Source organism: Gymnodraco acuticeps, unplaced genomic scaffold (genome assembly GCF_902827175.1).
Source record: "Gymnodraco acuticeps unplaced genomic scaffold, fGymAcu1.1, whole genome shotgun sequence".
In the NCBI taxonomy this organism is placed as follows: Eukaryota; Metazoa; Chordata; class Actinopteri; order Perciformes; family Bathydraconidae; genus Gymnodraco; species Gymnodraco acuticeps.
The window spans coordinates 1,081,992-1,097,895 of NW_022992289.1; the positions used below are offsets into that span (position 1 = coordinate 1,081,992).

Sequence of the window (15,904 nt, forward strand, 5' to 3'; positions counted from 1 at the left end):
CTCACTCCTCACATCCCAAGCTGCATCCCCAAAAAGTTAATTATGTTGTTACATCGTTTCAGATGTTATGTTTCAGTTCACTCTTGATAAGCCATTAAAACAGTAAAAACACATTCAGTGTCCTTTTGCTTTTTGTGTCTCCTGTTCACCAAAACATCCATCTGTGATGGAAAAAGAAAGTAATCTGATTACATTACTTTTTTAAGACACGTAACTGTAACTGTATTCGGATTACTTTCAGAGCCATGTATTCTGTAATCAGTAACTGATTACATTTACAAAGTAACCCTCCCAACCCTGTATATATATGACGCTTATTTTGACCATGCTAACACCGCAGTAGGGCAAATTCTGAATGTAGCTGCAAATGTCCTTATACCTAACTAAACAATGATGTTATGTGCCTTTTAATAGTTCATTCATGTAGAGAGCAAAAATAGCTTTATATAATACATGAAAACATTGATGGTTAGAATTCATTTGAAGTTAGTGCAGTTTGTTTCTGTTCAGAACTATGCATCTGTTGTAATAGTTACATATTGCTTTCTAGGCAGGAAAAGCAAAACATATATATTTTTTAAACTCAAATTGTGGACACAGTAACAAGACAGTTGTGGGGCTTTTGGATTTTATTGAGGTATCAAACAGCTGAACATCTATTTGCCTTTCTTGGCCTTGATCTTCCTCAGGTAGAACTCCAGCTCCTTGCCTTCCAGGATGTAGCCGTCACACCTGCCGCACTGGCCGGGTCTGGATGCAATGCAAGCTGCAGGAGGAGAGACAACATGTCAGCTGAGGGGAACAAACGCTATCAAAACCTGTCCAACACCTGTCTATTTTATAGGGATCCAAGCTCTGTGGCATTAATACTTTGACTCGTTATCATACTATAACGTTTTATTTAAATAAGAGAAATTAAGGATTTGTTGCCAAGCGCCCATGAAAATGTAAGATCTGTAACTTCAGCACCCAGACTAGGTGATAAGTGATATCAGTGCAGGTAACGGGTCTTTCTCAGAGTCACATTATCATCACTTTCATTCAGTAGCAGAACTGGACAAAGTTATCTTCATTGAGAGACGTGCACCAGCACAGACAGAACTGTATAGAGGCGAAAGGGACATTTTCTACTATTTAGTTTTCTTGAGATCTTGGTGGCAGGGTTGGAAATTAGCCAGTGATGCGTCCATGTAATGATTTAAGGACCATCACTACAGTAGACTACAGATGTTCAGACTCACCAAGCAGTTTTCCCTGCTGGAACTGCTCCTCCAAGAGGGGGCTGATCTTGGCCGTCTTTTTGCGCTCATCGTACTTCTTCTGGGTCTTCTTGTTCAGGACATCCTCTTCCTCAGGAGTCTTAACAATGGAAAGAAAGCCCATTAGCAGGATATTAACAGAATTGCGATGCATTTCTGAAAGATGATTCTAACATGCATAAAAATGTACTACTCTATGTAATCATTACAGGGGCATCTGAAGCGCTTATGAGTCCCTGCTCATATTAATTGAAAGGGTGCTTACAGGAACTGTTAAATAAGCATTCAAATAAATAAAGACAGAAAACTAACTCATGATACTGAAGTGTTTAGGACTTTAGAAAATTACAGAGTAGGGGGTGCAGGTAACAGGTCTTTCTCAGAGTCACATTATCATCACTTTCATTCAGTAGCAGAACTGGACAAAGTTATCTTCATTGAAAGACGTGCACCCCCGAGAGTATCACAATCTGGAATTACTAGAGGTATCTTTGTGTGGCTTTAACCAAATAGATGCATTCTCTGGCCCAAGTTACACACAAGGTAATAACTGAAGTCAGTGCATGAGTTATGATTCTCTACACAAAGGGGTAGTGTAAATGTGTTTCCTTCCACTTACGAGCTTGGCTCCCTTCTTGCGTCCCAGAGGAGTGGCGAAGTGGGCCTCGTACCACTGCCTGTAGGGAAGAGAGTCCACGAGCACGATGCAGTTCTTCACCAGGGTCTTGGTTCTGACCAGCTCGTTGTTGGAGGCATTGTAGACCATATCAATGATCCTGGTCTTACGTGTGCAGCCTGTGAACACAACATAAAGAGCAGTTAGTAAAAGCTAATTACTGCTTCCTTTGGACCTGTTGTAACAACGACTAAAAAAAAACGTTGAAATGCTAGGCAGAGGAAACAGATCGTTCTCAGATGTCTTTGATATCAGCACTTGCATTCAGTAGCAGAACTGGACAAAGTTATCATCATTGTAAGATGCCTTTTGTGAAATAAAACAAACTTACACTCAGAGCCCCATGAGAAGTTACCGACATCCAGCCTCAGAGCACGGTACTTCTTGTTCCCTCCACGCACCCTCACTGTGTGGATGCGACGGGGTCCAATCTAAGAAAAACAATAAAAAAAGACAAATGTTAGTTTTGTGGTTTCCTAGGATTCAGGTTATCCATGAGTTAAGATTGTATTCTGATGTGTTGAAGCGTGTCAGAGTAACTATGACATGTCCGGGCATTGGTAAGTCAAGAACTTTGATCCAAAACGGCTCAAAAATGACAAACCTAAGGTCTCTTTTTCATCACCCACACTTCAACACTGGCATGAAAGCAAGTGATCACTGTTTACTTACTTTTGTGTTTGCTGGAGGGCGTCCAAGCTCATACTTCCTTTTCTTGTGGTAGGGCTTGCGTTTACCACCCGTCTTGCGGCGTTTATGCCAGTTATCCCTTGAGATACCTTAATAGAAAGAAACGTGGATAAAGAAACAGAGGTTAGATCACCACAACTCACAGGACCATTTCCACAGAATGATTTGCTATGCTTGAGCGTCAGTTCTCCAAGGTAAGTTTTCCTCAATTGAATTAGGATCCGCTTATGAGTTTCATCATGTTGCTCAAGCATTAAAACATTACAATTCTGCACAGGAGAAGGCATCTGTGTGTGGCAGTAACAAAATAGATATATTCTCAAGTTACACACATGAGTTATGATTCTCTACACAAAGGGGTAGTGTAAATGTGTTTCCTTCCACTTACGAGCTTGGCTCCCTTCTTGCGTCCCAGAGGAGTGTCGAAGTGGGCCTCGTACCACTGCCTGTAGGGAAGAGAGTCCACGAGCACGATGCAGATCTTCACCAGGGTCTTGGTTCTGACCAGCTCGTTGTTGGAGGCATTGTAGACCACATCAATGATCCTGGTCTTACGTGTGCAGCCTGTGTACACAACATAAAGGGCAGTTAGTAAAAGTTATTGACTGCTCCCTTTCACTTGTTAGCGAACAACAACGACTAAATAAAACTTTGAAATGCTAGGCAGAGGAAACAGATCGTTCTCAGATGTCTTTGATATCAGCACTTGCATTCAGTAGCAGAACTGGACAAAGTTATCATCATTGTAAGATGCCTTTTGTGAAATAAAACAAACTTACACTCAGAGCCCCATGAGAAGTTACCGACATCCAGCCTCCAGCCTCAGAGCACGGTACTTCTTGTTCCCACCTCACTCTGTGGGTACCTTAATAGAAAGAAACATGGATAAAGAAACAGGTTAGATCACCACAACTCACAGGACCATTTCCACAATGATTTGCTATGCTTGAGCGTCAGTTCTCCAAGGTAAGTTTTCCTCAATTGAATTAGGATCCGCTTATGAGTTTCATCATGTTGCTCAAGCATTAAAACATTACAATTCTGAAAACAGATTGACATTTGAAGCTTGTTAAATGGACTCACTCTCTTTGTGCAAAACTTTTCATTTAGAAATTAACAAGGAACACGTCCAAGTGCCATCAACTCCTGGTTAAATAAAAACAATCTGTATTCATGACTAGAAATTATACAAAGCATCTTGCTACATCCAGTTTATCCTATATTCACTTTACTGTTCTAAATTAACTTCATAAACTCATGGTTAAGCTGGATTAAAGGAGATGTATGATCAAGAAGCTTACGTTTTCTACAGTAATTCGGTCTCATAGAACTTAATAGACGTGTTACACTTTGTGCATCAATTCTATCTTTAGACATGTAATAATTATCTTAGCTAAATTTGCAATTTCAAAATCTGTTAAAAATGGTGGCCTTTCAAGAACCAGCATGTACCTCACGTGTCCAAGATACACTTCCCATTACCGTCCACGTTGATCAGATATAACAAACAAAACCTTACGTTAAATGCCCACAACTTCCTTCTCAAATAAGTATTCTTATTATTCATCGGGTTCGTTTTAGTGCAGCAGCTGGACACGATCACTGCCACCCTGCTAAGCTAACTAATGCTAGCATGCTACAGTTAATTGGCAGATAAAACCTCTTGACGCTTTTCATGAACGGCTACTACTGAAATAAGATACATAGCCCCAACAATTGAAACTACACTGCCAACAAGCAAAGCCATCTTGGAGTTGGAGCCCTCCACACATCCTTTTCAGAATACTTAACTAAAATATAAAAACTCCAATGCAGTTAAAAAATATAAAGCTGTATATGTTCAGATAACATTTAGCTTCAATGTAGCAAACCATTTTAGATAGATATCTTTGTTAAAACATCAGATGGACAAGGATTCTCCCTCCGACCAGAGCGTGGGTATTCCTTTGCCAAAACTACACAGCTCCATAAACCAACAAACTAACTGAACCGAAAACAAACTAACAAATTGAATACGATTTAAAAAAAGTAGAGCTGATACTAAAAACTAAGCTATATATGCTACATTTTAACAGGGAGATAAAAGGCACACATCACTCACAGACAAAAACAGAATAATAACATTTGTGAAGCTTTAATGTTAATAAATTAAGTCAAGCTACATTTAATGTTACACTGCCACCTATTATTTCCATATATTATATATTCATATACTCACTTCATCACCACTCATGCCATAGTCCGCTGCAGTGGAGGGGGGGGGGGGATCTCTTCACGTGCAAACTTCCTCGCGACTTGTTGGAACTCTGTCTGCTGCTCGGACAGCTCTGTGGGTCAAAGCAGCAACACCCAAAATCAGCAACTTCAATAACAACTTCAGTTATTTTTCCAAATGTGGTGAAACTGGTCATGAACGCATGATAGGTTTTAATAATACGAAATCAGCAACGCTGTTAGCTAACATTAGCCGTTGACGTAGGTTAATTTTGCTTTGATTTCAACGAACAATTTAAACATTAGGACATGAAGGCAACAAGCTGTGTGCATCAAATTAACATAGCTAAAACTTTGAAAATATGCTGCAAATGTATACACCTACCTTCCTTGTTGAGCAGCATGGTTAAGTGTCTTCTTGATACTAGCAGCACTGCAAGTATAATCAGACTGAAGACCACGTTTGTCCCAAATTTGCACCAACCAATCACAGCAGCGGGATTGATCACGTGTCGTTCCTGGGCCGTGAAGTCCCGCCCATCTACTTCCGACCCATGGGACCTTATTTCGGAAAAAATATGTATTGAAGTCAATGGGGAGAGAAAACGTATCTTTCGATCCCGTTTGAATTATGCCATGAATTACACATATGATGTTTGTCAATCTTTAAAAAAAAAAATCCATGTCAAAAAAGTCACAGTTTGTCGTAAAACTGTTGAAATATAAGAGTATGAAAAATACACAACTAGAAAGACTACAAATCTGATGTCATAATTGTTTTGCTCCACTAAATATAAGAGATAGCTAAGATAAGGTAACTTTAACAAGATGCCTGTGTGCTTAGTACCAGGTTGTTATCATACCAGCAATGGGTCTTGCTCGTTCTTTCGCTTCCCGTCTGATGAAAGGACCAGGAGTGGCTGGCTGGATCAAGTTAGCTACCTAGCTATTAGCAATCACGTTAGTTAGCATTACAGCCTTGTCATTTTTATTAGCCTTAACATGAAGTAACATTAAGTAACCCAAAATGTTAAACAGTAAGAGTAGTAGTCATATTTCGTGAACTCTTTGAAGAGTACTGTCACACCAGTGTGATCATTCATTCTATAATACACTGTTTAAGCCCGGATGCCACGGGGGAGAAAGGCTAACGCTAACGCTACATTAGCATTGGCGATCTATTCTACTTCATGCTATCTGCACAAATGGTTAACATTGAACATTAAAAAGATCAGGCAGTTCAGGGAGAATCGAAGGCAGGCAGGCAGTTTATTTTTTATTTGTACTTCTTATCTTTTAAATTGACAAACATCACATGTGTAATTCGTGGCACAATTCAAACGGGATCGAAAGATAACTTTTCTCTCGCCATTGACTTCAATACATAATTTTTCCAAAATAAGGTCCCATGGAGGTCCCCCAGAAAGGGAAGGACTTCTCCTCTCTATTATACTGTTTATCATCAATATATTATGGGTCTCAGTCAGATACAAAACATGTCTCTGAAGTGTTTGGCTCCAAATACCAAACAGATCATTGTAGCATCCCATAATCCCCTCTGTTTCAAAAGTGCTGATTCTCTGTCTGTTACTTTAGATGAAAATAAGGAGCCCCTCCCCACGCCCCTCTGAGAGATATTTGGTTAAAAAGAACACAATGGTGCTCTAGGAGGAGATTCAGGTGATAAGGGGGGGTGGGAGGGGTTACCTTGGTTGGTGATTGGCTAATGGTTACACAAGCCAAACAATCGTTATGACATCACAAAGTGTCCAAAATCAGATCAGCTCATTTTCAGACAGGTTTTTATATACAGTGGGGCAAAAAAGTATTTAGTCAGCCACCAATTGTGCAAGTTCTCCCACTTAAAAAGATGAGAGACAGAATGGGGGGAAAGAATCCAGGAAATCACATTGTAGGATTTTTAATGAATGAATTGGTAAATTCCTCGGTAAAATAAGTATTTGGTCACCTACAAACAAACAAGATTTCTGGCTCTCACAGACCTGTAACTTCTTCTTTAAGAGCCTCCTCTGTCCTCCACTAGTTAACTGTATTAATGGCACTTGTTTGAACTCGTTATCAGTATAAAAGACACCTGTCCACAACCTCAAACAGTCACACTCCAAACTCCACTATGGCCAAGACCAAAGAGCTGTCAAAGGACACCAGAAACAAAATTGTAGACCTGCACCAGGCCAGAGTCCTGCACGGGTCTGATTTTCAAGACCCGCTCCCGCCCCGCACCCGCGACGTGCAATACCGAACCCGCCCCGCTACCCGCACATATTGCCAATTAGTTCCGCAACCCGACCCGACCCGTCGGCACAAGATCCGCAGCCCGACCCGAACCCGCATAGCCTATATATGAGCAGTGAAAACGTGCAACTATTAACAGACGCAGTTGCATATTTGTCTCAAAAAGCGTGGGATGTTGGTTATTTTCTCCATCTAGGATGACACCAAAAGCCTCCCAGACGTTGGATTTCGCTCTTGAGGAAGTGTTATTGAAAATGCTGTATTCTCCGCTAGAGAGCTTCACCTCAGCCATTTCGAATGTGGCGCGCTCAGAAGCAGATTGATGCGCTGCAGAGGTTATGATTATGCGCGGTCCCGCGGGGGAGAGGTCTGAGGATTTAAACATTAAACTAAATTATCATTATTTTAATATATTTATTATGCAATACCCGCGACCCGACCCGCATCATCTTTGCTTTACCCAGAACCGAACCCGGAAAAAAGCGTTTGAAAAAATACCACCCGCGAATCACCTTTTTTGCGGGTCACCCATCGGGTACCCGCGGGTACCCGATCCGATGCAGGACTCTGCACCAGGCTGGGAAGACTGAATCTGCAATAGGTAAGCAGCTTGGTGTGAATAAATCAACTGTGGGAGCAATTATTAGAAAATGGAAGACATACAAGACCACTGATAATCTCGCTCGATATGGGGCTCCACGCAAGATCTCACCCCGTGGGGTCAAAATGATCACAAGAACGGTGAGCAAAAATCCCAGAACCACACGGGGGGACCGTCAATGACCTGCAGAGAGCTGTGACCAAAGTAACAAAGGCTACCATCAGTAACACACTACGCCGCCAGGGACTCAAATCCTGCAGTGCCAGACGTGTCCCCCTGCTTAAGCCAGTACATGTCCAGGCCCGTCTGAAGTTTGCAAGAGAGCATTTAGATGATCCAGAAGAGGATTGGGAGAATGTCATATGGTCAGATGAAACCAAAATAGAACTTTTTGGTAAAAACTCAACTAAACATGTTTGGAGGAGAAAGAATGCTGAGTTGCATCCAAAGAACACCATACCTACTGTGAAACATGGGGGTGGAAACATCATGCTTTGGGGCTGTTTTTCTGCAAAGGGATCAGGACGACTGATCCGTGTAAAGGAAAGAATGAATGGGGCCATGTATCGTGAGATTTTGAGTGACAACCTCCTTCCATCAGCAAGGGCATTGAAGATGAAACGTGGCTGGGTCTTTCAGCATGACAATGATCCCAAACACACCGCCCGGGCAACGAAGGAGTGGCTTCGTAAGAAGCATTTCAAGGTCCTGGAGTGGCCTAGCCAGTCTCCAGATCTCAACCCCATAGAAAATCTTTGGAGGGAGTTGAAAGTCCGTGTTGCCCAGCGACAGCCCCAAAACATCACTGCTCTAGAGGAGATCTAGCAGAGTGACGTCTCGTTTAGTATCCATCACAATCTGAATTAAAGTCCGTTTGATATTCATGTGGCAGAAGCTGTGAATACGCTAACGCTACAACACATTGAGGCCACAGGCTGAACACGTTGAGGCCACAGGCTGAACACGTTGAGGCCACAGGCTGAACACGCGCGCCAGACATACACACCTGTCGCTGCTGTGTGGAGGAGATTTCGCAACGGAGGAGTCCCGCGGCTGAAGGCCGCCATCCGCTGGGGAGACCTGCACAGCTGTTTTCTGCTTCTGCCGGTGCGGAGGCCTGATCGGGGGATATCGCGGAGAAACCGGAGTGTTGCCACACTGCTGGTTGCCTATTCCTTGCTGCTGTCCGTGGTTTTGTTTCGGGAACTTCGTGGATGCTGTTGTGCTGAACTGGGAAAATGGCAAATGTCGTGTTTCTGCTGTGCCTTTTTTTGACTGTGCTGGACAATGAGAAGATCGGTAGTCATCCTGAAAAATCTGCTGGATTCGGGTCTGTTCTGTCGCCGGCAGTGGACATCCCCTGTACAGGTTCGGATGGGTTGCACAAACATTTGCTGGTTGCACTGTCGTGGACATTCATCTCGTCAAATGTCTGTCTTTCTCACTTGCCTGCCACGATGGTCCTTCAGAATTGTTTTTTAAACTCTAATCTCACTTTCGCGAATTTTTCTGGTGACTCTAAAACAGTTGACAATGTTTGTGTGTTGATTAAGAGGAAAAGGTGCTTGGTATTTTTATTGTTGTTGCTATCGGGGAATGTACAGCCAAATCCGGGTCCACCTAGTACTTTTAGTCAAATAGCTACTCCTGCTGATTTTATTTCTAGATCGGGGTTAGGTTTAATTCATTTAAATGTGCGTAGTCTGTTACCTAAATTAGATTTTGTCCGTATTTGGGCGAGTTCAACTGATGCTGATGTCATTGTCTTATCAGAAACGTGGCTTGATAAATCCATCCTGGCCTCTGACATTTACATAAATGGTTACAATGTATATCGCACTGACCGTCCTAAAAAAGGTGGTGGCGTTGCCATTTATGTGAAAAATAAGTTTTGTGTAACAAATATGGTTTCCAAATTGGTTAGTAAACAACTGGAATTTTTAGCTGTGAATGTCGAAGTCACAAAGGGTCAACAGGTCATGGTGGTGGGTTGCTACAGACCCCCCTCAGCTGTCAAGGACTCCTTATCTTCACTGGCAAAACTGTTATCTCAACTTTCCTACAAGGAAATAGTGCTGCTTGGTGATTTTAATTGGGTCTGGTTAACTTCTGTGTCAGAGGACTTTAAAAACCTGTGTACCTCTTTGAACATTACTCAGATTGTAGACAGTCCTACTCGCCCAAACATTAAGTCCCCAAATAAATCCTCCTTAATTGATCTCATTTTAACAAATGTGCCACATAAATACTCATCTGTGGGAGTATTTGCTAATGATGTGAGTGACCACTGTGTTGTAGCCACAATTAGGGACACTAAGATCCAAAAAGTGAAACCACGCATTATCACAAGGAGAGATAAAAAACACTTTGTGGAGCAGGGTTTTTTACACGATCTGTTTGATTTTGATTGGGGTAAGATCAATCTGTGTGCGGATGTAGAAACTGCATGGTCTTATTTTTATCTTGGTTTTATGAAAATTATAGATAAACATGCACCTCTGCGTAAATTCAGAGTGAAGGGTCGAGACAATCCCTGGTTTTCCGCTGAACTGTCCAGTCTACTTCATGAGAGAAACAATGCCTGGGCTAAGGCTAGGAAATCAGGCTCAGAGGTAGAATGGCTACGCTTTAGGCAGCTAAGAAATAGCTTCACATCACAAATAAAAAGTGCTAAATCAAAGTACTATCTGTCAGTTACCACAGAAAATCTGAATAATCCTAGGAAATTTTGGAAAGCCATAAAATCGATTTCCACTGGTGATATTCCAAATGAGCTACCTCCATGCCTTACCACAGAATCTGGCATTATATCAGACAGGGCTACTATGCTCAATTGTTTTAATAAGCATTTTGTGTCTTGTGGCTCTCTGTTTGATTCTGTCACTGACTGTGCTTCTGCTTCTGTGAACGCTCCAATCCTTGAACAATGTGGTCTGGAAAACCCTTTCAGTTTTACCCCTTTTACTGTTGGTGTTGTCCATGATGTTAGATCCTAGGAAACCGGCTGGCCCGGACAACCTAGAACCTTTCTTTTTAAAGATAGCTGTAGATTTTATTGCTCCACCGCTTACTTCTCTTTTTAACCTCTCCCTTAGCACAAATACAATTCCTAAAGTATGGAAGTCAGCTTATGTCTTGCCTTTACTGAAAGGAGGGGAGGCAACTATTTTAAATAACTATAGGCCAATCTCGAAATTGTCAGTTCTGGCTAAAGTGCTTGAACGACTTGTGAGTGAGCAAGTAAAGGACTTTTTATGTATAAATGATATCCTGTCTAAACATCAGTCAGGCTTCAGAGAGCAACATAGCACCATCACTGCCACAATGAAAGTTGTAAATGACATCACTAGTTTTTTAGATAATAAGCAGAGTTGTGCAGCTCTGTTTATTGATCTCTCTAAAGCGTTTGACACCGTTGATCATCGCATTTTAAAACAGAGGCTACTCAGCATTGGCTTGTCCAGCCTTGCAGTGGGGTGGTTTGTGAACTACCTCTCTGAAAGGTCCCAATGTGTACACTTTGATGGGCTCACTTCTGAGTGGTTGAGCATTTCTAATGGTGTACCTCAGGGTTCTGTTCTAGGTCCACTTTTATTCTCCATTTATATTAATAGCTTGGGTGATAATGTGGAGGAAGCTACCTTACATTTTTATGCGGATGATACTGTGATGTATTGTGCAGGTACCTCAGTTAAGGAGGCTGTTGTTAAATTACAGACTGTTTTTAACACTGTTCAGACTCAGCTCTCAGCGCTTAAGCTTCTTTTAAATGTGGATAAAACCAAGTTAATGCTCTTTTCAAAAGCTAAAAAGTCACCAGAGCCTGTTTTAGATATTGTAACCATGCAAGGAAAAAAACTTGAAGTGGTAACTGTTATGGAAATAATTGTCATAGACGCCAAGATGTGACATACAGGACAAACCTTGATGTCTGTTTACCTCCTTTAAGGACACAGGCTGCTTAGCCAATAATGTTATTGTTCCCATTCTGTGACCGGTCAATACTGGGTCACAGATGGTCTGTGTTGTGGGTACACTGGGACACTTCCTTCTCTGTATTTGTGGACTCCAAGGTGAAATCTTCGAGGTCATAAGTGTCCGATGCAAGTAGCTCAGTGTTCCCACACTGTTTAGGCTATCTTCTCAAATATGTTGTTTACTCTCTGCGAAACCAGTTAGATGGGCTGGCAAGAGAGAGGCTCTCCAGAATTGACGTGGCAACTCTACCGTGAAGTCAGAACCTCTGACTCTTGGACTTGTGATGTGAATCCTCCGGCCGTAACTCCAAATAAACCATCATGTGTTTGACATCAAAGCTACTGCTCCTACCGTGTCTCCTTCCTGAGTCGGTGACTCCCACTGCATAGCTACACAGAAGTTTCCTCTACAGTAACCTCTTACAAATACCTTGGTATCTGGCTTGATGACTGTCTTTCTTTTAAACTGCATGTAAATAACCTGCTTAAAAAACTGAGGGTTAGGCTAGGTTTTTTTTTTTTATAGAAACAAGTCCTGTTTCTCTCTTGAGGCCAGGAAAAGGCTAGTCACTGTGACCTTTTTACCTGTGCTGGACTATGGTGATCTATTTTATATGAATGCGCCGGCCAATTACCTCACCAAGATAGATGCCGCCTATCATAGTGCACTAAGGTTTGTGACAGACTGTAAGACTTTGACTCATCATTGTACCCTGTATACAAGGGCAGGGTTGCTTTCATTTACTGTACGGCGGCTAAATCACTGGTATCTTTTTATTTATAAAGCAATGTTAGGGAAACTTCCGTCTTACATCTGTTCCCTGATCTCACAGCGTATTGTAAATGGCTACTGCCTGAGATCTAAAGCTGTGGTTGTATTACATGTGCCAACTGCTAGGACTGTATTAGGAAATACAGCTTTTAGATGCGCAGCGCCGCTAGCATGGAACAGTCTACAAAAGGAATGGAAGCTAAGCAGTTTGATTCCAATTCATGTTTTTAAAGCTAGGATAGACGCTATACAATCAGAAAATATTGGTGTCTGTAAATGCTACTAGTATACAAACTGTAGTATCATATAATGTCCTTTGTTTTCTGTCATGTTTGTATTAATGTTTGGAACTAATTGAAGCAGGTCACCATTGTAAAAGAGGTCTATGATCTCAATGGGTTTTATCTGTATAAATAAAGGTTTTGAATTGAATTGAATTGAATCTGCATGGAGGAATGGGCCAAAATACCAGCAACAGTGTGTGAAAACCTTGTGAAGACTTACAGAAAACGTTTGACCTCTGTCATTGCCAACAAAGGGTATATAACAAAGTATTGAGATTAACTTTTGTTATTGACCAAATACTGATTTTCCACCATAATTTGCAAATAAATTCTTTAAAAATCAGACAATGGGATTTTCTGGATTTTTTTTCTCATTTTGTCTCTCATAGTTGAGGTATACCTAGGATGGAAATTACAGGCCTCTCTCATCTTTTGAAGTGGGAGAACTTGCACAATTGGTGGCTGACTAAATATTTGTTTGCCCCACTGTAAATGGATCAGGACAAAAATTGAGCGAATCTTTTTTCCTGAAACTTTCAGAGTCTCTTTACACAGAGGGGACACATGTTTAAGTATAAAATACATGAAAAAGTGGATTTTGCATAATAGGTGACCTTTAACCTCTTTATATCCATAGTTGTGGAAAATGTTTGGAAGCATCGTGGTAATGACAGCTTGTATTTGTCATTTCACTCTTTTTATTGTTACAGATGGACACAGTAAAACTAAGACTGCATGTGTAACCCACCCTAGAATTACAGGGGGCAAATTATGTACGTTGTCATGTCGGGGACTTTTGTGAACATCATATATTTTGTATACAAAAAGTTGACATCATGTGTAGACTTATAAACTAATGAAAAATGATGTAAAAAAAATAATACAACAAAAATAAAACATGTTAAATACAGTTTCATATTTCAGATTAAATATTTGTTAAAGGTCCCATGTCATGCTTTTCCGGTTAGTACCCGTCCCCTTGTGTTTAGGTTTTTATGCATGTAAACGGTGTGCAGAGTCAAAACCCTCAAAGTACACCCTGTAGCGAGCCACGTTCTAAAACAGAAAATACCTCCCCAAAACGCCTCGTTGGAGATACGTCATTGTCCATTTGATTCTTCCGGTACGCATGATGTCAACCGTACCCGGAACGAAATGGACCAATCCGTGGAGCCGTTACGTCCGCGGAGCCGTTACGTTAAGCCCCCGCTGATTGGTCCAAATTGACCAATCCACGGACTTCCTCACACACACACAGTGCAAGCAGCTCTGCTGATTTCTCCTCCCTGGCTGCAGGCTGATAACAGACAGGCGGGATCGCGGCGAAATTCTCTCTGCAGTGCAGACCCATTCTCACAGCGTTTATCAAACTTTTTCTTACTCAATATCAAGCCACACTTATTGTTTTTACTTCGGCTGTGACTTTGTGTGTGCTCAGGATGAGTTTGGCTGTGTTTCGCTGTGTATCGCTAAACAAGGAAAAAACACCTCCACGGAGCTCAGCGCGATTCACAACGTCCCGACCAATCAGAGCACACTGTGCTCACAGGGAGGGTGGGGGCTGGAGCTATTGGAGCTACAACGAGCCGTTAAAGGCAGAGAGTGAAGTTCAGTGAATACACGTAGTTTACAGAGATGCTGTTTGAGAAACCAATGTGAGTTTGGAAAATTGCACAATATAAATCTACTCTAGTAGACCTCAACAATGCAATTATGATCAGTGGAAATGGCCATGACATGTGACCTTTAAATACACAATTAGTTTTGATTGCCTTTTTATTAATAATGTTTTTAAAAAGTGCTACTTTATTTTTGGTAAAACATTTCAAAAGTAGTTTTGGATTCAGCCCATTTCTTTTATGAGTATGACATTTTCCTAAAAATGAAATTAACTGCTCTGCTTCCATACTATCACCCTTGAATTGTGTAACAATCTCTTTATCCTGGAGTTTTATTGTTTGTTCCGTTTTTCTTTTTGTTTAATATTTTACCTCAATACCAAAACATGTCAGGGACTTTAACTAGCCACCCTCTCCCAAAGCCACACATTTTCCATAGATTTTTCTTGGCATTTCACTTGTATTCATAGGCGTAACCTCAGGGCCGCCCCTTGCCAACTTGGGGCCCCAAGCGACATTGTGAGATGAGGCCCCCCCCCCAACCGACAGGAGTGAAAAAAATGTTTGCAAATATAATTCCTGTTTATTATTATTATCAACAGTTACTTTTTTATACAGTGAGGTAAATGTGCATGTATGTCGTTCAGTATGCGTTTACAGGTGAATACGTCTGCATTTCCTGCCAAATACTAGCCTCAAAAAGATTAAAATATAATGAATGCAAATAAACTACTTCTACTAATAATGATAATCATAATCAATTTAATAATATAAATACTATATTGTTTTATTATAATATAGTTGTAATATAGTCAAGACAAAACATGTTTATGACATGCTCAAAAACTGATATTTCTTAAATCTGTATTCAAATGTAGTTCCCTCTGTCAGCAATGTATCAACAACTACACACACATCAGTATTTCTCTGTGTTGTAGTTGACATGATGATGACTGCAGGAGTTATTCATTAAAAAATGAATAAAAGGGTACAAAATGCTCCATGTTTTTTAGGCTGTAAACTTGAACTGTTATGTAAGCCAACTAAACAGACAGTTTATCACTCTTCCTCCTGTATACATTAGCAGATCAAAGGCATCACATACTTGAATGGTAAATAAAGAATGCTGGAAATAACTGCATCTCCATTAGCCTGTATGCTCTGCAGAGACCTTCTTCATGTCATGAATTGCAGCTGATGTGTTAATATGGCAATTGCCAATTTGACTTATACAACATTCGCAAGTTGTACATTTGACTCATAGAATAACCCACCTTCGAGTGATGCTCTAGTTTCTTCATGTTTTGTTTTTTGCGCCGGACTGAAACTGTCTTTTCACCGACATCTCTTCACCTGCACTAGTGGCCGTATCAAAGCCGTGATTGGTCAGATGTCGATTCATTGCAACGGTGTCGGGTTACAGACGTTCTCCCCTTGTCACCTCTCACTCTCACTCTCGTGGGGGGTGCGCGGAGAACTGAGCGGAGAACTGCGCACAGCAGCTGAGGCCCTCTGGGCGGGGCCCCCTGCGCAAGACGGGGCCCCATGCAGCCTGC

At 41.3% G+C, this 15,904-nt stretch overlaps 1 protein-coding gene and 5 non-coding genes across 6 annotated transcripts; all 6 read right to left on the reverse strand.

Annotated features, from left to right (window-relative positions):
- Positions 1-611: 611 nt before the first annotated feature.
- LOC117540847 (40S ribosomal protein S8-like) lies at positions 612-14,083 on the reverse strand. The gene is made up of 6 exons (XM_034207730.1): positions 14,077-14,083; positions 2,608-2,714; positions 2,267-2,366; positions 1,879-2,054; positions 1,242-1,359; positions 612-766 (listed from the first exon to the last, which is right to left on the reverse strand). Exons 1-6 carry the CDS (start codon positions 14,078-14,080, stop codon positions 657-659), a joined length of 615 nt encoding a protein of 204 aa, XP_034063621.1. The 5' UTR covers positions 14,081-14,083; the 3' UTR covers positions 612-656.
- LOC117540911 lies at positions 1,011-1,078 on the reverse strand. The gene has a single exon (XR_004568237.1). It is a non-coding gene; the product is annotated as a small nucleolar RNA SNORD38 (small nucleolar RNA).
- Positions 1,635-1,702, reverse strand: LOC117540905. Its single transcript, XR_004568230.1, has one exon. It is a non-coding gene; the product is annotated as a small nucleolar RNA SNORD38 (small nucleolar RNA).
- Positions 2,169-2,236, reverse strand: LOC117540914. The gene has a single exon (XR_004568239.1). It is a non-coding gene; the product is annotated as a small nucleolar RNA SNORD38 (small nucleolar RNA).
- On the reverse strand, positions 2,460-2,567 carry LOC117540909. The gene has a single exon (XR_004568235.1). It is a non-coding gene; the product is annotated as a small nucleolar RNA SNORD46 (small nucleolar RNA).
- LOC117540906 lies at positions 3,307-3,374 on the reverse strand. Its single transcript, XR_004568231.1, has one exon. It is a non-coding gene; the product is annotated as a small nucleolar RNA SNORD38 (small nucleolar RNA).
- Positions 14,084-15,904: the final 1,821 nt, after the last annotated feature.

What these genes read in the sequence shown, in the direction of transcription:
- LOC117540847 (XM_034207730.1), bottom strand. An exon ending in GCAAGAAGGGAGCCAAGCTC is followed by an intron (nt 1,360 to 1,878) that starts GTAAGTGGAAGG and finishes TCCATTGTTAAG; the next exon opens with ACTCCTGAGGAAGAGGATGT. An exon ending in CCAGCAGGGAAAACTGCTTG is followed by an intron (nt 767 to 1,241) that starts GTGAGTCTGAAC and finishes CTCCTCCTGCAG; the next exon opens with CTTGCATTGCATCCAGACCC.